Source organism: Sceloporus undulatus, chromosome 1 (genome assembly GCF_019175285.1).
Source record: "Sceloporus undulatus isolate JIND9_A2432 ecotype Alabama chromosome 1, SceUnd_v1.1, whole genome shotgun sequence".
Classification (NCBI taxonomy): Eukaryota; Metazoa; Chordata; class Lepidosauria; order Squamata; family Phrynosomatidae; genus Sceloporus; species Sceloporus undulatus.
In genome coordinates this window covers 87534006-87560711 of record NC_056522.1, presented here as the reverse complement: position 1 = coordinate 87560711, position 26706 = coordinate 87534006, and the positions used below count along the sequence as shown (strand labels likewise).

Genomic DNA, 26706 nt, shown 5'->3' with positions numbered 1-26706 from the left:
ATTTCATTCTCAGCTGGTCTATACACTTAACACATTTGTATATACCTGAGAGGAGTGTGAGAACCTGAACGTTAATGTCTCTCCACTATGCCTACAAAACAGACTGTCAACCAGGATAGCATGTTCATTAAGGTGACTTTCTTACTTTTTTCTTCTTATGCGGAAAGAATCATATAATCAGTCAGTAGGAGAAATTCCCCTTCTTCCCTCCATACAGTTCATTGCACGTACCCCAGATTTGCTCTAAAGCATAGGTGACACTTTTTAAATGCAGATGTTGAGGCTCTTGAGATGAGGGTTAGAATACATGTGGGGAAAGCAGAATAAGAAATCTCAGCATGTGAGTAGAAGTTTGTTAACCTGATGATCATCTGTCCATTGTACATTATGTTCTAAGCAAGTTGAATAGCATGTGTGCTTACATTTCACCATTACAGCTTCTTGGAATAGGCCTATGAATGACCTGGCCCTGTAATGCTAATGCATTATATGTATAACCACCTATGTTAATATACTATGATAATGAAGTAACTAATGACTAGGTGGTGAAATGAAGGTAGTCTGACTTCCTTATCCTTCTTGCTTTTAGATGCTATTTTTTGTGTTATAGCTGCTGGAGTTTTTGTACTAAAGCGATTTTAGGTAAATTTTATCACACACACATTTAAAGTGATAGATCACAAAGTAGTTCCTGAAGATTACTGACTATTGAGCATTTTGTTGAAGTGTAAATTTTCAGTAGAACGTATAGACTAATTCATATGATTTGTTTTTAAGTACTTGCTCCGTGTGTGTTGTCAATATAACAAAAGGGGTTTACAACTAAATATTCATTGTCGGGTTCTAACAATACTAGAATGTTAAGAAAGTTCATATGTTGGTGTTTGTTCAAGTGGGTTATAAATAGTACAGTCCCTTGCACTAATTGACTAATTCTTGCTCTCTTTTATTGACACATCTATAATAGTTAAAAGTCATTTCAAGAAAAATGTAATACTTAAACTTATACATAAAAAATAACTGTGATTATGTTTTCATTCCATTTATAAAGATATCCTATATTTGAGAATCCCTACCCCTTGAGTATACATGAATCTCCAGTCACCTGCTGTGAATATTTTGCTGATTGTCCTGTGGACCTTATTCCAGCACTTTATTCAGTTGGGGCTCGACAGAAGCGTCAAGGTTACAGTAAAAAGGTACGAAAAGGAATTAATACCTTAATTTTAAGCAATAGTGTTCCACATATTTCAATTTAATCTATTTGTCTGTTTAATTAGGAATGGCCTATCAATGGTGGAAACTGGGGTTTGGTCACACAAAGTTATCCAGAGATCATTATTACTGGGTAAGTATTAATATGAACATGAGCTTGAAAACATAAAGATATGCACAGTGACATTTATTGTAATTACAAATCATCTTAATTATTGTGCTAAAAATCAAACATACAAAATAACATGGGGTACAGAAGATGGATATTTTGTTCAAGAGAAAGGCAAGAACATTGCTTAATCTCTCATAGAAGGAAGTAGTATATCAGGGAGAAGAAAAAACTCTGAAAAGAATCTTGAGTCCACCCATCCATTTCTTGTAAAAGTTTACATGTTTTTACCAAGTGCTGACATTTTTAAAAACCTTTATTAGAAATATAAATGTTGTCCTCTCATAAAACTGGAGAAGAGATGTTCCCAGTGACCTTTAATCTGTGTATAGAATTCTGTCTCAGAGACCAGAGCTTAGAAAGTTAATTTTTTAAAAAATAATATGTAACTTGGTAAGATTCCCACTCCACTGTTATCAGGAACTGCATCCCCCAAAAACCACTTAGGCATATGTTACATGTAGTGTTTTTTCTTCTGTCTTTTGAAAATGCTTTAAGATTAATAAAACAACAATATAAAATAAATCCATGTACATAACTTGGCATTGCATGTTACAGGCTTTTCACTAAAAAGTTTTATTCTCATCCTCCTACCATTTGTGTTACTTTTGAAATATAACTTTGCTACACCCTGCTTTGGTGAGGATAAATGATTAACATTAATAATATAACATTAGTTGTATCTTGTTGTCTTCAAGCACTGTTCACAAGGCAATAGGACTTAATCTATAATGAGATTGTTGTAAAACCTATCACAACACAAAAGAATTAAAATACACAAGCAGAAGTAGATAGTTTTTCATCAGTAGCCCTCAAGTACCACCAATTTTTCCTTAGCTTGCATGCATGTAAATATTCTCTGTGAATATCTAGGTGGATGTATGAATAATCTTTTTCAGTTTTGAATAAACTCAGTATGGTTTTACAAGACTTAAATGTTTTATCACAGCCCTCCCCTCAAAAGTTCTGTTATGACAGTCTACGAATTTCTCTGTAGTAGGTTTTTGATGCTGTGGAGCCATGAAAGGATGTTCCTATAAAAGTGATGTATGACAAATAGGGGTATTTCTGAGATAATATCTCTCCTCTCTGTCTTGCTCACTTGGACAGTAAGGGCTTGATCAGCCACCTTTAACTGCTGTAGAAATGAATGGACTTCAGTTAGGTTTAAGTTCCTTTTTGCATGTTTGGGGATTTTTTCCACTTTATTCTTAATTCAAAAACTATGTATATCAATAATTATTTTAATTGCTATATAAAAGTTCTTGCAAATTTCAGAGCAGTGCACATAGAATTGGCTTACTGTCCAGTCTGTGCATAGTTACTCAGAACAGAGTAAGAAGAAACACCAAGTTCAGAGGAGCTTACTCCTTGTAAATAGATTTAGGATTGTACTGGCCCCTACTGAATTTAGTGAAGCAAAATAAACAGTCTGCAATCCACTGTGTACTTTATAAACAGTTAAAGGGCCTCTACAGACTGGTGTTATATGCTGGCATGGGGGCGTGGGCATATACACGTCGGCCGCCCCTACACCGGCATCATGCTGCTCACCCAATCACATGGTGAGGGGCATCACGGCACTCTGTTGGCACAGCATTAAACATGCTGTGCCAAAGGAGCGTCAAAAAGCCACTGCTGCCACAGCTAGGGTACCCTTTTTGCCCTGTGGAAAGGCCAGATTGGGGCCACGGCGTGTGGCTGCCATGGCCCCAATCTGGCGAGGAAAGCAGCCGCCCCTTAGGGACGTCTGTTGAGCCCCAAAATTTCTCTTGCTAGATTCTGAAGTGACTTCACAAGATAAGAGCTTAACCTCAGCTCTAATGCTATGCTAAAAAAAAAAAAACAATTCCTTTACCTCTCCCATGTTTGCGCAATGCACCTATATTAAAAAACAGGAAACTTTGCATGTAGCAACAGTTTTACCAACTTTCTGAGTCACCATATGTCTTTACGTTTTACCTGTACAAGACATAATACAGTGGGCCCTTCCTTTACGTGGGAGATCCATTCTGGAACACCCCCTGCCCCCCATGTAAGGGGAAGTCCTCATATGCTCAAGCCCCATTAAAAATAATGGGGCTTGTGCCCATGGTATGGTGTGTGCACATTGGGCACGCATCCCATTACCCCTATCAGTAATGGGACCCCTTCCCAACGCGACTTTCAGCATACGACGCAGGCGCACTGTATTATTATTAATTATTATTTATGGTATTTATACCCCGCCCTTCAGCGCTAAAGGCTCTCAGATCGGATTACAATTATTATTATTTTTAATTAGACGGTTCCCTGCCCTCAGGCTTACAATCTAAAAAGACACAACACAAAAGAAGGGAATGGTGATGGGGAAGGGGATCAGGTCCAGCACTTCCTCTCTCCCTCTGAGGCCTGGACCAAGGAAGATGGACTGGAGGGAGGGGTCTGCTGCTTAATCTAGGCCAGGCCCGATGGAGCTGGGCCCACATTTCTCCCTCCATGGCCGGATAGCACCAGATGGATGGGAAAGAGGGCTCTTATTCTTAGTGCAGTGTACAATGAACAAGCTGTTCTTCCTCAGTCACATGAAAATAATGGCCATTTTGCTCTTAACACCTTAGTGCTGTAGGTCGTGACCCCCTTTGGGGGTCGAATGACCCTTTCACAGGGATCACTCAGTTTGGGCTCGCCCCTCCTCCTCCAGGGCGGCCAGGCCCCCTCTGGCCTGCTTCCATGGGTGAGGCTTCAACCCCGCGCAGCAAACATGCGGCTGGAAGTCCCGCCCCTTCCCGGCCTACCAATCAGGGAGGCTGCTGGCCGTAAGAAGGGACAGGGCTTCCAGCCATAAAAGTCAATGGGGCTTGTAAGCATCTGGATGTTCTGCCCCTTCCTGTCCTCCCAACGAATCAAGGAGGCCACCAGCTGGAAAAAAGGGCAGGATTTCCAGCCGCCAGTGGGGTGTGGCATTAGGAAGGTTTGGAACCACTGCCTTAGTGCTAGAAGAGAGATAGAGCCATATAATTTTGTTGTGACAACTGAGTATAAATAAAATGGGCCAGAATGTGACAGTCCAAAAATGCTGGCTTCAGGCTTTGTTGAGGGCACGGTGTTTAGATGGTGCACGCCCCGAAATTGACTAGAAGCCACACCAACACAATGCCATCTGGAAAGAACTGGTCCAAGAATGAGTAGATAGAATCAGTTCCTTCTGGTGGCTTGGTTTAGGACTGCGGTAGCAGCCCAGATCAGGACGACACACACAGTCCCAGCACTGGCACAGTCTTTCTGGCTCATCTACTTCAGGCCTAAATCTCATTATCATTCTTTAAGAATATCAGACAATAATAATGAAATTTGTGCATTCTCCTAGATTTTTTAAAAATTGTTTTGTTTTTTTTAATAGGCATGCAGATGGATCAATCAAGTTCTGGGATGCCTCCGCAAGTGAGTGTTTTGACAAAAGTTTTTTTATAGAAAATATTTTTAATAAAACATCTTTGGTCCTATAAAAGTGATGTATTATGAATATAACAGTGCTAAGATTATATGCCTCCTTTCTTTCTTAGTCATTTGACTATTAAGGCCCTGGGCAGCTATGTTTAACTCTCATTGAACTGAATGGATTTAGGTTAATTGTGACTAAACAGCCTGATTGATTTGAATAGGATATAAGCACTACTTCTCTTAACTGAATTGGTGTTATATGCAGATATGCAAGAGAAGCAGCGAGCCAGATGATAGAGGAAATGGGGTTAAATATGTCCGAGTGGTAGTTGAGGAAATTGGGAAGCCTGAAAATATAGTGAAACCTTGCTAAAAGATGAAATGCTATTTTTGGTTCTTTGTAGTCTGTGCAACTTTACAATGCCCTGGAACCCATGCTGTTTTAAAATGTTCACTATTATTCTCCTGACTGCCTCTTCCCACACAATTCCTTAAATGCTCCCTATCTAACATGGAGAATGTTGCAGTGGAAAGTATCAGTGGTATACACACACACTGTTCACCTGTGGAAGTTTGTATACTGAATTCTTTGGATCCCAGGCAATGAACAGGGAAAGATGAGCATTATATATTACAACCTTTGATTCAGAACTTGCCTCTTTTAAAAAATGTTTATAAAGAGAGAAATATCCAAAAAATAATATGCATTTCTGCATATAACTAACCACATGTTTATTTATTCCTAGTAACATTGCAAGTGCTATACAAACTGAAAACAGCAAAAGTCTTTGAAAAGTCTCGAAATAAAGATGACAGGCCTAGCACAGACATAGTAGATGAAGACCCATATGCCATTCAGATCATCTCATGGTGTGCAGAAAGCAGGATGCTGTGCATTGCAGGGGTTTCTGCACATGTGATTGTTTACAGATTCAGCAAACAAGAAATAACAACAGAAGTTATTCCAGTAAGTGGCATTTGATTTTAGTGATCTTCTACTACTAATTTCACTTGAATTAAAAATAAACACTGCTCACATAATGGACCATTGTGTAAGTCATGTATTGCAGTATGATTCTGGCCGTTATCTTTAGTTATGAAGTGATTATTTGGGTCAAAATAGCATATTGCAGTTGTCAGTAACTTTACTGCGGTTTGTCTCCTTCATTGTTATTTGCAGATGCTTGAAGTACGGCTGTTATATGAAATAAATTATATAGAATCTCCAGATCCTGAGCAATTACCACCACTGCCTACTCCAGGCACAGGTTCCAATCCTCAGTCTATTGCTCCTCAGTCTCATCCATCCACTAGCAGTAGTTCATCTGATGGGCTTCGTGATAATGTCCCATGTTTAAAGTAAGTGTCATGGTAGTTTGTGTCTCATACATTGCTTTCATTGACTACTTTATCAGCTTGTAAAAAAAGCTATAACTTTGTTTTAGTAGGCACTCCTTTTGGTTATGGTTGCTCATGCTTCTCCCAGTACATAGCATTACAATATAGTAATATTATGGTACACTAATAGAAAACATGTGTATTTGGCTTGCATTTCTCTACAGTGTATACAATACAATTGTACATTCATTTAGCAGGAGCATATAAAATTATGTAGTTTGACAGCTGCATTTACCAACTTCCATTGTTTGCAACTGTATCTTGAACAGAAATTGAGCTTCAGCAGGTTTAAATTCTTCACACCTTGCATCTAGGCATCTTTAAACAAAGCTATATAATTAAACTAAAAGTACTTCCTTTTTAATATGTAGTTAAAGATGAATTTGTAGCGCAAAATTGACACTTTCTGTTTTCTCTATACTTCAAAGCACATTTTCTGTATGACTACAGCTTTCTTCTAAAGCATTGTATAACTTCTCAGTGCTTCAAAAAGAAATTCTCAATGCTTCAAAAAGAAATGTATGCCAAATAGCATTTTTTATAGTTAGTCTATTTATTCTTTGCATAATAACAAAAAAGAACAAAACTGAAAATGGAACAGGAAAAAAAAAATCACATATGCATATGCTTCTAGAAAAGACAACCAAATATCCAGATAAGCATCCAAACATAGTTGTTGTCTATAGTTTTTTGTGGGTTTTTCAGGCTATGTGGCTATGTTCTAGAACAGTTTCTTCCTGACGTTTCACTAGCATCTGTGGCTGGCATCTTCAGAGAGTTGTTGTCTATTGTGTCAGACAAATGTGAAAAAGGTTTTGAACTGCTTGGGCTGTTGAATATTGAAGAGTGGGTATTTTGTCTTTCTAGGTCTGCAGTATAAAAGACCTACATTGCAGCATTGTGTAGACACAGGCTCACCCCTGCTTATTCAGCTGTCAGAAACATTGGAATCCATTTTTATTGATCAAAAGTTAACTTCTAACATACGGGCTCATAATGTACAATACATTCAATTCTACAAAATTTAAGATAGGTCCAAAACAAAATTAATTCAACTGTTGACCTTTCCCCAAAAAGAAACTACCACTAGGCATAGCCAAGTTATATGTCTGAGAAATACATGAAAGCAATTACTAAATAAGCATTGCAGAATCAAATATACCTGCATTAATATAAGGCAAAGACCTTTTTCTTTAAGCAATCTTTTAATGTATAAACAGGGGAGCTTCTGACTGGGATGTGTTTTTTTACCTTTGTAGGCTTTTAATTTTTTTTTTTAATGTATGGAATTTTAATTGTTTCTATAAGATTTATTAAGGTTTTTTAAAATTTTACTTTCTTTGGAAGTTGCCTTGGCAGAAAGGTGGCATACTAAATAAATAAATAAGAATTTTTGCTGTGTGAATCAAAGTTTGATATACAGTATACAGTCAGCCCTTCTTATACACGGATTCAAGCATACACGGTTTGAAAATGTTCAAAAAAAAGTATAAATTTCAAATATCAAACCTTGATTTTCCATTTTTTATAAGGGACACCATTTTGCTATGTCATTATATTTAATGGGACTTGAGCATACACGGATTTTGTTATACATGGGGAATCTTGGAACCAAATGTATAACAAGGGTCCACTGTACAATAGCCAGTTTGGCAGGGTGGCATTTACACACGCCACACCCTCAGGTCAACTGGAGGTTGCGCCGACAATTACACTCCAATTGTATATTTGTTTTGGAAATTTACATGGTGTCTTTCACCACCACAGATTTCTTTGAGAAGAAATCTCACAACAAAGCAATGGGGTGGCTTTTTTCTGCCCAAAATAGGAGTGGGTTTTTTCCATTCCTGTTTGGGCCGGAAGCTGGCTGGATTGGGGCTGTGCGTCTGTTTGCCACCGCCCTGACCCAGCCTAAATGGGGCGGCTCCAGGCCACCCAATCGGGGCCATCTGTTTCACCTCTTACTTAGATACCAACATATGTTGTAACTGAAAATAATAGCCTTCTGAAGAAGTTGGCAAATCACATTTTCTCATTAATTGTGCAAATGGGAGAAATATAGCAGAAGAACCAGTTAGTTGGTTCAAAGTCAGAATGGTCCATCAGCTTGAAAGACTGCTTCCTGTTTTTCACGTCTTGATTACCCATAAAGTTAATTTGGACTGGGAAAACAAATCAAAGACAGTGGTCATGACATTGTACACCAAAGTTCCCTAATTTTAAAAATTGTAAAAAGTTGAGAGAGGGGCAGAGTTACTCTTGCTGTATCAGTACTTACAAAGAGGCATCAGGCAAGAAGATTCCAGCACAGCCTAAGACAAGAGGTTCAGTATAGATGAAAAAACACAAAGGCTAGTATATATCAGTAAATATTCCTACAATACAAACTACAGCGTGGAAAAATAAATCCACCTTCATCACCTGGAAGCTACAGGCTTCTCAAAAAATCTGTGGTGGTGAAAGATACCATGTAAATTTCCAAAACAAAAGTATTTTTTTAAAAAAATAATAATATATAATTGCAGGCTACATGAATATTTCAATCTTGTGCGAAGGATAATATTTATCTGTAATGTATTTTACTGAAAAGAATAAATTGATCAATCAAAAAAAAATCAATCAAAGCTTGAAGTTTCTGAAATGTAGTTAAAATTTGTTCCTTTACCTTCTTTTCCTGTGCCATTGCTTACTTTATTTCCTAGGACTTGTCCCTTTATACTATAGGCAGTAGTTAAAAGTTAGATATTTGAAATCCCTGATTGATTTTTTCTATAATCACAGAGTGAATAAATTATATTAAGCTAGTTATGAATTTTCAAGCCCAACTCACCAGTCATATAATGAGTGGAACCAGATGGTTCCTTTTTTGCTGAGGCTTGGAAGATAGCAGAATTAATTCCACTACAAAATAAAAAATAAAGAAAAAATTCTGAAGTGGTTCAAAATCTGGAATGATCTCCATGAAGGCACTCTACAGACATTCTCCACTCAGAACACTACAACACTAGTAATTTTTTCAGGTTTATTATAACAGTTGATATAATTTTTAAAAAAATCATCTGGTGAAATGGTCTCTAAGCCATAAAAAGTTGATTTCAAATAAAGTGTGTTAATCATTAAAATGCTGCAAGACTTGGTTGATTCTGCAGCAACAGGCTCAGCACAACTATACCACTGGAAACTGATACAGTATCTGATAAATGTTTTCAAAGTAGTAAATAGTAGAAATTCCCTAATGTACCTCTAATCTATGGTAAAGTTTGCAATTTAGTGTTTACATTTAGTTAATCCTAGGAGACATGTTCTTTCCTCACCTATGGCAACTGCTTAATTTATATCTGTATTCTCAGCAAGATAATGTTTGCTATTTCCTCAGAATTTAGTGAACTATGAGTCATTCAAACCCAAGCTTGTCCACCAACAATGGTTGAAAACTTTGTTCAATGTAAACTAGTAAAGCAATTAGGATAGAGGAACAAGTTTGGAGGCTGTATGCATATACGTGCATGTTGTCAACTTGGGGCTGCCTTTGAAGAGTGTTCAGAAATTTCAGCTGCACCAAAGATCTGTAACCAGGCTGCTAAATAGGGGCAGTTTACAGAGACCACACAATGTCCCTATTAAAACATCCCCACTGACTGCCAGTTTGTTTCTGGACACAATTCAAAGTGATGGTTATGACCTATAAAGCCCTATATGGCTCAGGTACAGGCTGTTTGGCAGACTGTATCTCTCTATATGAGCCGACCCAGGTTCTGAGAAGCCCTTCTCTTCTTCCCATCACAATCACAAGCAAGGCTGGTGGGGACCTGAGAGAGAGTCTTTTCCATGGCTGCCCCTGGACTGTGGAACTTATTTCTCAGGGTGGCCAGAATAGCCCCCTCCTTATAAGGTCTTCTGCCTGCAGGTTAAAACCTACTTATGCAGGCAGGTTTTTTAAAACAGAATGTTCTTAAAGGTCCAGATTAGGGTATTGTATCATAGAATCATGGAGTTGGAAGAAACTACAAGGGCCATCCAGTCCAAGCCCTGTATCATTTTAAATGTTTTCAAATGGTAACTTTTAAACTGTATTTTTATTCTTTTAACAAGTAATCTATTTTAATATTGTAACAATTTAATTCTCTTTTAATGTATTTTTAATGTTTTAACTGTATTGTTCTTTTATTGTTGTGAGCCTCTCTGAGTCCCAGTTCTGGGAAAAGAGTAGGATATAAATAAAAAATTAAAATATGTGAATATGCATATTTAGTCCAAACATCTTCCAGAGTGAAGATTTGGAAGCTTGTACTAACTTGTAATAACTAGCATAGCCTATAAAGAAGTATATCTTTTTGATAAAATCATAACAAACTTTTTATCATCTTGACAAATGTTCACAAGGGTGAATATGATATCTGCCCTTCATTTATGTTACAGAGTTAAAAACTCTCCCCTCAAACAATCTCCAGGCTACCAAGTTGAACTGGTTATTCAGCTAGTATGGGTGAGCGGAGAACCTCCTCAACAAATAACGAGCCTTGCAATCAACTCTGCCTATGGCTTGTAAGTATAAGTTATTTTTTTACTTTAACTTTTTAAAGTTTTTTGCGTGTTGCAGGAGCAATATGACATCATCAATAGGCTATTGGGTGTAGCATGTATCCCCATGCTTGCACAAAAAGATACTTAAAGGTTTTCTCTTGCACCTGCTCCAAATATACTCATATATTTGTATTTGTACTGTATCGTACTTTCTTCAGAAGCTTGTTCTACCTTCTTATATGTTTCTTGGTGTCATGGTAGCAATAATCTAAAACATAACCCCAAAAACAGATTCATCACACAACACAACAGTGCTGTGGGTAGTCTTATTTTTGCATGCTACCTCAAACTCAGAATTTCCAGTTACAATGTACAAACCTGAAAATGACAACTTAATTCAAACAGCTCCCTTATGTGGCATAGATTTTAAGGGGGGAAAATTATACAGACAGGTTTTTGCTGTAGCTTTGACTAGTATTGTATCAGTTCTGTTTGCCCAGTATGAATATTGTATAAGTTAAATTTACCCATTTTAGGAAACGATCAGCAGAAGGATTTTCATATGACATCAGTTTGAGTATACACTTATACACAGTAAAAACACACAGTAATTAATGTTCTGGTTTTTTTTAAATGTTAAGTAATTGATTTCTGAATTTTTCTCAGGTAAATTAAATTAATCTAAATATTCTGAGCTGAATCTCAGTTTTTTCTGTAGAGAAGAAAATGTACATAAGCTATTTTCCAAACAGAGATACAGAACCTTAACACACTATGCTGCTGGGAGTGGAGTGGCATTTTGCATTTTTGCACCATTTGGTGTTTCTAGATATTTTATAAAGTCAAATTTGAATGTTTATTCTCCACAATCAATATTAAAAGCTTTTAAAATACATTTGCAATATAAACCTTCATTTCAGAGTGTTACTTAAGAATGTCTCAGATTTTTAACCATAATCAACACAAAAATTCATGCATATCTCAATATAAAAACCTAATCTTTTAAGAACATGATTGAATAGCAGCCATTCATAGGAGTCATGTTTTTTCCCAACAAATTTTCTTTCAGAGTAGTTTTTGGCAATTGTAATGGTATCGCTATGGTTGATTACCTTCAAAAGACCACACTCTTAAATCTTGGCACCGTTGAGTTGTATGGGTCTAATGATCCTTATAGGAGAGAACCTCGATCTCCACGTAAAAGTAGACAACCATCCGGAGGTAAGACTAAACACTCAATATTTGTTAATAAAATTGTGCACTGTTCTTCCACTTACCTGGTGGTAAATGTGTGAAGCATGCAAATGACTAGCTTTTACTTGAAGATAACAAGTTAACCAAAACCTTTGTTCTAAACTGGATTGTTAATCCCAGCAAGAGTAAAACCACTGAATTAATGAGACTTACATAAATGTTGATTTAACAAACCCTATTGATTAATTGGACCGCTTCTGGTTGCCACTAGCATTTGGATTTAGACCTGTAGATTTACAGATTATTGTTTCTAAGAATCTGTAGAGATTGTCACATTCTGTTACTAATCACTGGGCACAGTGGTGACACATTGTTCACTTCCATCTGATATACAGATGTTTTGGATTACTCCTGTCAGCGCAATCCAACATGGCCAGTATTGAGGATGTAAAACAGGTGAAAGTTATGTAGCCCTTCAGATGATATTTATATGCAACTACCAGCACTTCTCACAGTTAGCTAAGCTGGCTAATGCTGCTGGTGGTTGCAGTAATATCTGTAGAATTACATGATCCTCATCCCAGTATAAAAAAACTGAAGAACACTTGATTGGGGAAGGCTGCTATAGTCTACTGCCTTTTGATTTAGCATTCTACTCCATGATTCTCCATACAATTAACTTTTGAGTGAATTGCTTTGTTGTACCATTCAACATATCTGCCTAAATACTCTAAAAGCATCAGACCCTGTCTAAGCAGGGCCAGCCGTCATTAGTACCTGGATGAGATACCACCAATGACTACCAGGTGCTTTATGCTATATTTCAGAGGAAAGAATTAGCAAAACTACCTGTCAATATTCTTTGTCTAAGAAAATCCTATGAAATTAATGGGATCAGCATAAGTTGACAGGTGACTTGAAGGCTCAACATGTCTCTCCTTTCTGGATAGACTTCAACATATTCTGCTTAATTCATTAGTTTTCTATGTATTGAATACAGGCACAGTTGAGTAAATTTAGAAAATAATTACTTTCTCCAAAGAAGTATATGCCCCCCCCCAAAAAGCCATTTAAGAGAATTTTAGGGAAATAATGATATATAATGATAATTTCTAGTAATAACTGCCCATTCTGTTTAGATGGGGATTAATAATAGTTGAGAATTCATGCATGAATGTGTTATTAATTTTTAATTTTACCATCAGACATTTTAATGAATAGAATTAGCAATTGGAATATTTATTTCTTTTAGTACATCTTTAGAGCATGATAATTTATTCTAAGGTTAAACATTTTCAGGTAGCAAGGAAAGGCTGGAAGGGGGTGCTATTCTTGGCATTCAGATGGTCCTCTTGTATCCTACAAGTGCAACTATATAAAGTTTTTTCCATGCACAAGAAAATGAATTTTGAAGCTTTTGACCTTGGAACATTTATTGGGATCCATATGAGAATCAGTGAAAGAAAGGGAGAGGTTAAGGAGATGAAATGGAAAGAATGGAGAAAGGGCAAGCAAAGGAAGTGCTTTTGATGGAGTGTGTAAGAAATGAGATGTTCAGAAAGTAATGCACTGTTTCCTTCTCTCCCAAGCTCAAACAGGAAGAAGGAGGTGGGAGGGGGAAGGAATGGAAAGGAATCACATAGATTTTTTTTACCTCATTCTGGTGAGGCTTATAGACCTGAATCTTGTTTTGTAGCACCACCTAGAGCCATTGAGTCAACTGTTAAATGGTGATTCAGTACCTGTATAAATCCTGTTCATTGAGTTGATCTGTTCTACTTATGAAAATGGGTAGGACTCAGAGCTTCGTGTAATAATATAATTAAATTCAACACCAATTTTAAGTTAACATAATTGTTTTTTAAAAAAACTTTTCAATGGAAATGTATCCTATTAAATTCTTTTTAGGTAAAAAGGTAACCTTTTGACTTTTCTATCTCTGCATGCACACAAATATAAATAATACCTATAATAGCTACATTGAATGTTGCCAAATAATGATTTATTTAAATTGTAGTATCTGAAATATTATCCATTTGTTTACTCACAGTTATTGAAGAGATAGCAGTTAATTCTCTCTCGTTTTAATGACTGTTCCTGTTCTTCTAATATTTCAAAAACTGTTCCATATTAACAGCAATTAATTGTATTCTTCTTTTTAAAAGAATACTGCTAGTCACAATGATTTATAATATTCACAGTCCCCTTAATTAAATGAAACAAATATTTAGGTAGCAGGGATGATTTGTTTTGTCATTCATTTCTCATGAGTAATAGCAACAGAAAAGTTCCTTCATGTCTAAAACTTATATTTTGGATGTATTTGCACACTGGGTGTCTTTCTGTGGGTGTGTCCTTGGTTTCTTTCTCTGATTTGTTGGGAGAGAACAAATAGAGGGGAAGCAAGCTATGACTAGGCATCATGATAAACAGCTGCAGTTCAAACCACAGTAGTTTGTTTAACTGTATGTATTGCAAGCAGGAGCAACTGTGAAGATCATAATATAACATTCATGCACGGTTCAGTGGGAATCTATCTCATTGTATAAATTAGATCAAACATGACTTTAAAACAGAGACTGAGCAATGTTATGAATGTTTGTTCAGATGCAATATTAAGTGTGCTCTGTGACTGCCAAGAGTGCAGAGAACTGATAACCTTTTTTAAAGAACTGATTTAGTTGCTTTTTAGCAGGTTTCATTCTGACAAAAATATGTAGGAACCTTTCCAAATCTATAAGTTTTGAAGCATATTTTCCTGTCTCCAAACATACTTTGTTGGTGTCTTTGTGTTTCCTTTCTCATTGCTTCATTAAGGCATGCTGGCTGTGGCTTCTTGCATGTGTGGCCTCGCTAGCTTATATTCAGAGTCTGTGAAACAACTTCGCACCTCTTATATAAGTAAGTCATCTCATAACAATGATGTGTTTGTACATCTGGCTTGATTAAGTTATATGCTTTCCTTCATCATGAGATGTATTTTACTTTACTCTTTTCTATTAAGCTTTTATCACACTGATATATTTGAAAATATAGACATTTACACAATAATATACTGTCTGCCATACTATTGATATGGGACATGGGCTGTGATTACAAACAAAATCCCTTGCCTGTCTGTCTACCTAACTGCCTACCTACCTATTTCCCACCTTTCTAAAAAGGGATGCAGAGTGGCTTATAATAGTTTTAAAAAGGCCCAACTAAAATATTAATTTACAAAAGCTAAAAAGGAATTAAACATCAACATTATTAAAAACATAGCTAGAATTCTTTTTTCACCTATCTGGAGTCACAGAGATTATCTTTGATGTGCAGTCATTTACTTATTGGTAAGCTTGCCGCACAGTCATACAGGATGGCAAGGCTCTTCTCTCAGGATCCAATCTCCTGTGCAGGTGATTTCTAGACACAGGGCATCAAAGTTATCTGAAGGGGGATGCTTCTCCTCTAGTTATTTCCTCTGGTTAGCTAAGTGCATAAATAAGCATCTTGGCACATAGCTAATCTTTGCTAGCTTCTCTGCCTGCTTTTCTTAATTTTAGCTTATGGCACTTTCTAGCTCTTGGTAAGCATGGAAAGGAATTCTACACAGATTTGCATTTTGTCTCAGTGGTACAGGAGTTGCCTTCTTCGGTGTTGCTACTTCATCATTAATTGTACATTTCTGTATTTTAACTTATTATAAAATTGTCTGTTTTAATTGGGAAACCATTTAATATATTTTAATCTTTTATCGTAATTATTTATTGTTTTAGATTGATTCTATTGCAAGTTTTCCCTGAGTGTGGGAAAGAACTATTTTAATAAATAAAATAATTACATATTTGTCACGTAACTTGTTGCAAGTATTAGAGACACTTTGGCTGGCTCCATAGTAAGTGTAAGTGGGAGTGAGCATAATGTTGAAGGATACTTCTCAGGCAGAGAGGGGGAGCCTATGACTCTCCAAATTTTCGAGTATAGTTCAGTCATCCTTTGATGACTGGCTATGTTAGCAGGAATCCAACGACATCTAAATGACCAGAGACTGCTCAACCCTTCCATGAGGAACTTTTGGTCTCTATTTGCCTGCTGCACAGCAAGGTCACAGACTGCTTTCACAGTATCAGTTTGCTACACTGTGGGCCAACAATGCTTGCCATAACTCTTAACATTATCTTTAGAGTTGCCTGTTCAGAAATATCCCAGGACTGAATTTCAAGGCCAAAACCTGAGACCCAGGGAGAACTCCCCAAGTCTTGTTATAGGAGATAAGTTCACTCAATGTCAGTAAACATCATACTTCATGTATCAACCACAGCAGTGCAGAGCATTTCGTTGAGATGAAACAACACAAAAACTAACAAATGACAAAACCTTACTCTAATTGGAAATTAAGCATTCTAAGGTCTTTGTTATGTGGTCATGTTCTAGAAGAGTTTATTCCTGACATTTCACCAGCATTTATGGCTGGCATCTTCAGAGAATGCTATGAAGATGCAAGCCACAGATGCTGTCAAAATGTCAGGAATAAACTCTTCTAGAACATGGCCACATACCCCGAAAACCCATGAAAAACTATGGATGCTGGCCATGAAAGCCTTCGACTTCACATTTCCTAGCTCTGTTTCTAACATTTTTCTGTGCACCCCTTTCACAACATGTGAGAATTGTTGTCTAAACAAGGACATTTTTTGCAAGATCATATTAGAAAAATAGCACTATAAAAGAACCTTAAATCTTTTCTAGATTTGTCTTTTAAACACTTTTGCAAGCTTTCCATTAATTTTTATTTATCATTATGTTAGAACTGAATACATTGATTAAAAACAAACTGTGGTTTGCTTCTAAATAGAGTATTATTATTATTATTATTATTATTAACCTTTATTTATGAAGCGCTGTAAATTTACACAGCGCTGTACATGCAATCTTTTTAGTTAGACGGTTCCCTGCCCTCAGGCTTACAATCTAAAAAAGACATGATACAGAAGGAGAAGGGAGTGGTGACGAGAAAGGGTAAGAGGTCCAGCAGTTCCTCTCAACCTCCGAGGCCTGGACCAAGGCAGATGGACTGGAGGGAGGGCAAGGCTTCATAATGGATGGTTAATCATTATCCAGGGAAAATACATAATCACAAGTAGGATAATACATATACAGTACATAGGAATACAGGAAATGGATCGATAAACAGCCAACAACAGAACATCAGATAGTAAGCGACAATTATGCGATGCCTGGGAAGGCTTCTCTGAATAGGATGGTTTTCAGCTCCGTTTTGAAGCTGGTTAAAGAAGTGATGGCTCTTGCTTGTGGAGGAAGAAGGTTCCAGGAGTGAGGGGCAGCAAGTGAAAAGGGGCGAATCCGGGATGGGGCAGAGGAAATCCTGGGCTGAGACAGCAGACCTTGACTACCAGAACGGAGGGCCCTGGTGGGAAGGTGAGGAGAAAGAAGGTCTGATAAGTAAGGAGGGGCCAGTCCATGGAGGGCTTTGAATGTCGACAGCAGGAGCTTATACTGAATGCGGAAAGGGAGAGGGAGCCAGTGAAGGGATGCCAACACAGGAGAGATGTGGTCAGAGCGGTGGGTGGAAGTGATAATGCGTGCAGCTGAATGCTGGACAGAGATTAAAGGACGGAGGTGAGAAAAAGGAAGCCCAGCCAGGAGGACATTACAGTAATCCAGTCGTGAGATCACTAGGGCATGGACCAGGATCTTGGCAGTAGAGGCAGTGAGATATGGTCGGATTTTGGCAATATTGTACAAAAGGAATCTACAAGCCTTGGCTGTGGTCTGGATCTGAGGGATACACGACAGAGAAGAGTCAAAGATAAAGCCAAGACTGCGGGCTTGCTGGACTGGTTGAATGGAAATGTTGTCCACAGAGACAGAGAAGGAGTGTTGAAGGTTGGGCTTAGGAGGAAAGACAAGAAGCTCCGTCTTGGACATGTTGAGCTTCAAACGCCGATGGCGCATCCACTGTGAGACAGCTGTAAGGCAAGATGAGACTTGCTGTTCAAGCCTTGGAGAAAGGTCAGGGGCAGAAAGATACAGCTGGGTGTCATCGGCATACAGATGGTAGGAAAAGCCAAAAGAGCTAATGAGTTTTCCTAAGGACAGTGTGTAGAGAGAAAACAGAAGGGGACCCAGAACAGAGCCCTGGGGAACTCCAACAGATAAGGGAACAGGAGAAGAAGTCTGACCTCCTGCAACTACTGCAAAAGATCTGCCAGACAAGTAAGATCTAAACCAGTCGAGAACAGAGTCTGAGAACCCAAGGCCAGAGAGTATGTCAATTAGGAGACAGTGATCAACAGTGTCAAAGGCTGCAGACAGATCGAGAAGAATGAGAACAGAGTAAAGGCCATTAGCCTTGGCCTGTAAAAGGTCATTCGAGATCTTAGTGAGAGCTGTCTCTGTAGAATGCCTTGGGCGGAAGCCAGACTGAAAGGGATCAAGGATGGAATTGGCTTCAAGAAACTCAAGACAGCGCGAATAGACAACCCGTTCCAAAACTTTAGAAAGAAAGGGGAGAAGAGAAATCGGACGATAGCTAGACAGAGAGGAGGGGTCAAGAGAAGGTTTTTTCAGAATTGGGGAAATGAGAGCATGTTTGAAGTCCGATGGGAAGGAGCCTGTAGAGAGAGACAGATTGAAGATATGGAGGAGCGAGGGCAGAAAGGAGGGAGCTATAGAGATTAGAAGACGAGTAGGAATAGGATCAAGAGGACAGGTAGCAGGTTTGGAAGAGTTCAGAAGTGTAGAGAGTTCATCCAAAGAGGCAGGAGGAAAGACAGAAAATTTGTTAGGGGAAGGCGAAAGAAGATTAAGAGCAGTAGAAGAATCAGGAGGGACTATCTCAGAGCGAAGAGTGGTAATCTTAGAGATGAAATAGTTAGCAAAGTCATTAGGAGAGAAAGATGAAGAGACAGGAGGAGAGGGAGGTTTAAGCAAAGTGTTGAAGGTGGAGAACAAACGCTGCGGGCACCTCTCATTGGCAGAGATCAATGATTTGTAATAATTCTGTTTTGCCATAGAGAGGGCGCGCGAGAAAGAAGAAAGAACAAATTTGAAATGGATAAAATCAGCCCACTTTTTGGACTTTCTCCAAAGACGTTCGGCCGCTCTAGAGCAGGACCGGAGAAACTTAATGTTGGGGGTAAGCCAGGGCTGAGGCCTAGTCTTAGAGGAAGAAGTGCGTACAGAGACAGGGGCAAAATAGTCGAGAGTTGAGGAAAGAGTGGAGTTAAATAAAGACATAGCTGAATCAGCAGAATCCCCGAGATTTAGGGAAGAGAGAGATGAATCCAGGGTCAGACCAAGATGGTTAGAGTCAACAGATTGAAGATCACGAAAAAGACGTTGAATAGTATGGCGAGGAGGAGGAGTATAAGTGAGAGCAAAGGAGATTAAATGATGGTCAGATAGTGGAAAGTCAAGTGCCAGGTAGTCAGAAATGGCGCAGAACAATGAATTTGATAGCTTACTTAATCAGAATTTTCCAAAACAGGACAGGATAGTTAGGAGAACACAAGATTAAATGATAGCAAAGTTGTACTGGCTGCATAATGGGAAAGGAGAGTTGTGTGGGGGGAGGGAGGTATGGAAAACAAAAGAGCCCAAAGTTTTGTTCAAGCATTTGCAGCACTAAAACACAGTTATCATTTATGAACCAATCTATTTATGGTCAGTAAACAGATAAGTGAGAGGAACTTCTAATCAACCAGGTTGGTATAGTCATGTTTACCACAAGAGCAACATCTACTTGGAAGCTGTTGGGCACCAAAAAGGATTTTATACTGAAAAGAAAAGTTGCAACGCTGTTTATTCACATCCACGTTGATCTTGGCCTAAAGTGTCCCTACAGTTTTACAGCACTGCCGGACAATATTGGTCTAAAAGGAGTAGGGCACTGTCATTCTTTTATAAAGAATTCTGGATAGATGTTCTGAATGTCATAAACTTGCTACTCATCCTTATGACTTCGAGCACCAGGATCGAGTTAACATAATAGTTATCCTGCTTTCTAATTCTCTTCATTGCACCGTATCTAGTAAGTTATTGAGACTTACCTTGATTATTTCTATATTAATAGTGAATGAATTTGAGTATCATTGAAAGCTGTGGGAACAGCAGCAATATATACACTATTCAAGCAGATTAAGAAGCTAGTATTTGGAAAAATCTGCTATTACCTAGGATACTTGAATGTTGACTCATCATTCACGTTTTCATTATTTTCCTCTAAAAGTGGACAACAAACCTAGATAATACTTTTGCTTAACCTGTTTCATAATCATCAGAAAGAGCAAGTAGGTAGGGATCAGTTCTAGATCTGTCTCTGAAATTTTAGCGCAAATTTCTCAATCCAGCCTTTGCAGTCATTCTAGCCACAACTATGCTTGTTTTGTGAGAGAAGAAAAGAAAACTTACTTTTCTTACCTTTTGCTTAACCCAATAGAATATTCACTACATATTGTATTTGTTCTTGTGTAATCATGCAATACACACAGTCTTGGTTAAGAAATAGCTTGGCAAAGTAGTCATGTAGTGTAGGGGAATATATGGTTCTTTGTGTTAAGGCATCTTTTGAAGTGATATTGGTATGATACAGCATTATTTTGTTGTTGTAAGAGCAATCACTTTTTTCTTCCTGGAAATGTTTGTGTACACATATCTTCCCCTTGTACATGTACATTGCTGCTTTGAGACCATTATTAAATATATGGATGTTACAGAAACCTAATTACTGTATATACTCATGTATAAGTCTAAAAATTTTAGTCAGAAAATTAACCCAAAAAAACTGAGATGACTTGTCTATGGGTCAATGTAAGTATACTTTAACTCTTTTTTTAAAAGAAACTATCCCCTGGTGAAAGGCAAGAGTATAATTTGTCTTGACAGCACCGATCTGCCTCTACTCTCTCATCCATCCAGCCTTTATGATGTGTATAAATAATTATGCCTGCTGGAATTTTGTAAGTTCTTTGGCATTGTTTTCATTTGCTTCATCCTTTAGATCCATTGCTACATGCCCCTAAATTTTACCCTCAACTTATCCATGGGTTATAGCAAAATCCATAATTTTAGTCGCAAAACCTTCCCTTGACTTATACATGAGGTCGACTTATAGTCGAGTATATAGATGAGCATGCAGTAGTAATATCTTTGACAACACTTGTGACAGAATGCTTTCTCTAAGTGATGTAATATAATTGTTCAAGCCAATTGGCTGTGCATTCACTGGTCCAGACCATCCCACCTGAACATATAATCTCATTACATTAACAATATTTTTAAAAGATTACTAAATGCCCTCCATTGGTCTTTAATTGAAGCTCTTAACCATCTGGCCTATACATATTATGCCATAGAACCATATGCAAACCAGATGTTTCTGTCACTATAAAACATTCCTCACCAAAATTCATCTTCTTTCTCTTCCTCTAACCCTTGCAAAAGGACTCTTCACCCAGTGTTGGAAACCCATTGTTCCATGAAAGCATCACTGATCCACCAACATTTTATTTCATTGTCATTACTCTAAATCAGTGGCATCTCATGAAAGCTTCCTTACTGTGTAGGGGTGTGTGTGTATTTCAAGAACACTTGATACGGCTTAGAATCATATATTTTATTGCAGCTTTAAGGCTCTGGAGTAATTACCTTCAATCACATGCTTGCCAAAGGTTCACATCCGTTATTCATTTATGTTCTAAAGATAGTTCAACTAGTTAAGATTTTTCTGTACAATTTTAGAAAAATGAGCTCTCTTCAGGATCATGTGCGGATAGGTCTGTACTATAAAAGGTAGAATTGTAAATAGTGGCACACATGGGGGGGGGGGGGGGCAAAATGACCCAGTAGTAGGCAGTATACTGTCATGTTACCAAGCTAAATATAGTTCCTTCTGCCTTAGCCTTTCCAAGAGGAAATTCAATCATTGACTGTTCTCTTTTTAACTCTGAAGCTTTACAAAAATTCACAGAAATGTAAGTTACTAAGAAGGCAGTGGCAAGTGGTAGGGACCTCTCTATGGAAATAATTCCAAATCCTCTGCTTCTTTATTTTCTTCTTGTATTTTAATTTTATCTATAAAAGTCATAGCCAAAGGAAATAAAAGGGAGGATCCCCAGAGTTTATGGATATTGCTTATTTATGCTCCCGAAAAGAGCCAAACTGGGTATGTTCCAAGAAAAACATGAGGTGTTGAAAACTCTCAATAGCAACTGAAACAAGGGTGTATGTGTCCATTTATACAAACACAAATCCGCTCCCCATGACTTTTCCTCTACCAGAAGCTTTTGCTTTCTTGATTTTTGTTCTGCAAGGCTGTTTTGGCCTCAGCATTTCTTGCGCTGACACAATTTTTGCAGATTATCCATGAGTTCCATAAAAATGGTTTACCCGGTCCTTCTATTCTTCAAACAAAAAATAATTTTAAATTAGGGAATTAAAGATGACATTGATCAGAAATAGTTGTCCATGGTTTAACAGTTTTTGTAGCTTCTTCACAAATACAGTACTGTACTTGATGCTGCTAGGAGGGTTGTGATAGAAATAATAAGAAAATAAATCTGTTCATTGTCCTCATGGCAATGCTGCATGTCGGTGGGAGAGCTGTACTATATAATACACTACCACATTTGAGACACTTCTATAAGAATATATAATACTTAGGATATAATGTGCATACTATTTATTTATTTAATAAACCATGCCTATTTGGTGCCCATTATGATATATAATAAGAAAATTATTATTACTTTAGTTATTAGTAATTACCCTAAAGGCACCAGATCCCATCTGATCTTAGAAGCAGGATCTTGGTACTTGGTACTTAGTACGTGGATGGAAGACCACCAATGAATACCAGATTCTATATTTTAGAGGAAGGAACTGGCAAAACCACCTTTGAGTATTCTTTGCCTAAGAAAACCCCATGAAATTAATGAGGTTGCCATAAAATGACAGGCAACCTTAAAGCACACACGTGTGCACGCACACACACACACAATTTTACCAACTAACATAATATGCGGGTTGAGTTCCCCCTTATCTGAAATGCTTGAAGCCAGAAGTGTTTTAGATTTTATTTTATTTTATTTTATTTTATTTTATTTATTTTATTTTTGGATTTTGGAATAGTTCTGTGTACATAATGAGGTATCCTGGAGATGGAACCCACGTCTAAACATAAAATTCATTTGTTTCATAGATATATAGCCTGAAAGCAATTTTATACAATATTTTTAACAAATCAGTACATGAAAAAAGTTTGTGTACATTGAAAGCAAAGGTGTCACTGTCTCAGCCACCCATGTAAAAAGTTTTGAATTTTAGAGCATTTTGAATTTCTGATTTTCAAATAAGAGATATTCAACTGTACTGTTTTGTCTTTTTTTAAAAAAATTGATTTGCTGTTGAAGAGGGATGGCCGTTGATTGGCCACTAGATTGTATGTACCTATTTCATACTTGTTCTTGTATTTCAGTTACAAGAATACAGTGTTTTTTGTTTACATTGTATTTGTGAGTTTGCATTAGTTTTATGGCTGTGTGTTTAGATCTTTGTAAAGGTTTATTGGGTCATTTTAATTGTTTGATGCCTAAAACTGTTAGATACCCATTTTTCAAATACAACTAACAAGTATACTTCATTTTTAGTACACATTGGTGATGTGCACTTAAATTACATAAGAATGATACTGTGTTCAAAACTTTGCATTTGAAAAAAAACTTTTTATGCACATGTATTCACCCTGTCCTTGGGTTTTCAGGATCTCCTTTTTCTAGAATTGACACTTCAAAGGTATGACAAAAGAGTAGGCAACTAGGGCCCTATACAGACAGGCCAAAATAAAGCTGCTTCAGGTCACTTTGGAGGTATGGTGTTTCAATGATGCATGAGTCCTAAGAATCTGGAAGCTGCACCAAAGCAGCACTCCAGTCCTTAGGACTGGAGCATGGCTTTGGTGCGGCTTCTGGACTTTTAGGACGCATGTATCATTTAAACAGCATACTTCCAAAGTGACTCGAAGCAGCTTTATATTGGCCTGTCTGTATCAAGCCTAGGTGTCCTCTAGGTTGCTCTGAACTACATCATCAGTCACAGTTAACATGGGCAATAATTGGGGATTATTGAAGTCGTAGTTTACAACATGGTGAATGCATCAGATTATCTACCCTATACGGTACATAACTTACATTTCAAGACTTTTAAAGTTGTGAGTTATTCCTGTCTTGGAATGTGGGGGGGGGGAACCCTTATGTTTCAGTGTACAGCATTAGAAAATGTAAACTACTGTTACTTGATGTGTTTGAAATTCCAAAATTTGCTTTGTATTTCACAGCGGGTCTTTGTGATATTAATGAAGGTACAACAGTACAAGAGGATCGTTGCAAGTCACCCACATCAGGTAATTATTTGTTATTGGAACACTGTAACATTAAACAGTGCTTCAAAACAAACATTTCTGTGCTATAGTGTTTGCATTGCAGAGGTATTTCTAAGACGCCACCGAGTCTTACAGTGTTTTTCTGTACACACAGTTCAAGTATCTGAGCCTATGAATATCTTTGTCAGGTGACTATTTTCTTATTGGCTTAAAATTTTCCCTAAAGCCTGAGCAACGCACTTATCTACTCTTATATATTTATCATTATTTATTATTTACAGTTTATAGACGGCATTGCCAATGGAAATGTTCAATATAAGGGGGAAATGTTTTAATTCCCTTGATCTATCAATTTCAAGAAGAGAATATTCACAGTAGAACATAGCAGTCTTCTTCAGCCACATGAACTATGGGTTTATCAAGGTGAATATTTCCTAAATACTGAAAATAAATTCTATTCTGTCACTCTAATTTGAACTAATTTATCTAGCACTAACAATTCAAAAGCTAGTGTGCAATTGAGTCTGATGCTTATTTTGTTACAAAGTCCATTTATATTTTAATAGTATGACCCTAGAAGGGTAGGAACATTTTGTTTTTCAAAGTAATTTTATACAGAAGACGTTAATGCTGCATTTGTTGCAGATATTACTGGTTATTTTTTCCACTGCATTAAATGCATCTGAGGAAGTACACTGAAGTGTACGAAAGCTCATACTGCCAACTTCATTATTTCAGTTAGTCTCAAAGGTGCTACAAGATCTTTCTACTTATTGGTTATTTATTTGTTACTGTACAGTGAATAGGTTGAAGCTGCAATAGTGTAAAAATGGGGAAGCAGCAGAGAAAACAGTGATGACGCTGAAGTTCAGACTTCCTTGGTTCATGATATAAAATTTGATTACATCATGTTTTTATTAAATATGAAGTGATCTCTTGAGGTCTTCACTGGCTCATATTTTAATTAGATCTAATAAATAACTCCATCTTGCTAACCTGAGTGCCCCTCCATTGGTTGTGGTGGCTGCTCCAGTACTGGGGGAGGGGAAAGAGAATGTGGTTGCTGCTATTCTCCCTACTGCCTGATTTACAGTCCTGAGGTCCAAGGAATACAGGAAGGACAGTGATTTCCCCCTGCCCTCACTGCCAGAGGGAGGGGGTCTTGGCTCTTCACATCACATTTGAGGGGAAAATAAAATGATGCCCCCATGTAAGGAGAAATAAATCTATTCATTTTCTGATTTTTGTGAAAGTATTGGGACCTTACTTTGCTGATCACAATTAAAGTGCAGCCTGAAGAGATAGTGAGTGGCCTGTGATCGCTGTTAGGAAATGCTCTTTTAAAAATGCATTTTACAGGTAAGTAAAGAATATTATTTTTCAATCATTCTTACGTCATTCATAAGAAACTACTTGAAAATTTTCTATTTTGAGTTGAAATAAGACTAAGAACTGTAACTGTCTTCATGTTTTGTTACTTCAGTAATAAGTGAAAGAAAAAAATATGTATATTCATGGGTGATTTTAATACTGATAACATTAAAATTGGCAATAGTAAGCCTTCCTATTGAAAATAACAGCTCTTATTTTCTTATTATTCATGTAAGAACTCCCTGTGCTGGATCATACTGGGAATGGCTTACATCCAGCACATTCGTCTCTTAACAGTGAGAATGCAAATAGCTCTGAGAAGCTGATAAGCAAAGCAAGATAGAAATAGCTATTCCACTCCCTTATCTCTAGTATGTGTGATAAGATGTATGCTGCCTCTGTATATAGCATACATGGTAGTTTAAAAACTGTCCTAATCAATTCCTGTCAGCTCTTCTATTCTTTGACCATCAGATGGCATATGATATCGAGGAAATCAACTATCAGAAATACTTCCCCAAACCAAATTCTTGTTCTTTTTCATTAGTACAACTAATGTAAACATAAATTACCATACCTGAGACCCATTCTTCTTTCATCTGGAATAGCACGCTGTTATTATCCAAGGAAACCGTCAACGGAAGCATAACGAGCATACTGTGAACCCTAGCAATATTGTGTCTTTTGTTTCTGAATTTTAATGACAAATATGACTCAAATGGAATTTAAAATGTGAATTATATTTCTTGCTACTGTTAACGTTTCTGTAAACATGAACAGCAGTCTTGTGAGACTATATTCCCTCTCTGCCCAAATTTCTTAAGATGTGTACCATGTATTGCCTTTCAGGTGTGCAATTTTGCCTTGATGAGAATTTTTACTACAAAATGGGAAAGTCAAGGGTTTATCTGTCTGTAGGGCAAGTGTCTTCATATAGGCTCGGTTAGTTCTGAAAGGGTCGTAGTTGAGGGTAATTATACAAACCATTGTATAGATGCAGACTGGGGTGGTATTTCTTCTTAATTTTGCA

General features: G+C 37.3%; 1 protein-coding gene across 5 annotated transcripts in view; it reads left to right on the top strand.

The window, feature by feature from the left end:
- Nucleotides 1-26706, top strand: part of STXBP5 (syntaxin binding protein 5) — a 165932-nt gene that overhangs the window by 101551 nt on the left and 37675 nt on the right. For all 5 annotated transcript variants that reach the window (XM_042445840.1, XM_042445839.1, XM_042445838.1 and 2 more), the window contains 8 exons: nucleotides 1052-1199; nucleotides 1281-1348; nucleotides 4767-4807; nucleotides 5554-5774; nucleotides 5988-6166; nucleotides 10625-10750; nucleotides 11799-11950; nucleotides 24261-24326. In XM_042445840.1, the coding sequence (XP_042301774.1) occupies nucleotides 1052-1199; nucleotides 1281-1348; nucleotides 4767-4807; nucleotides 5554-5774; nucleotides 5988-6166; nucleotides 10625-10750; nucleotides 11799-11950; nucleotides 24261-24326 (1001 nt within the window). The remainder of the gene's footprint in view (nucleotides 1-1051; nucleotides 1200-1280; nucleotides 1349-4766; nucleotides 4808-5553; nucleotides 5775-5987; nucleotides 6167-10624; nucleotides 10751-11798; nucleotides 11951-24260; nucleotides 24327-26706) is intronic.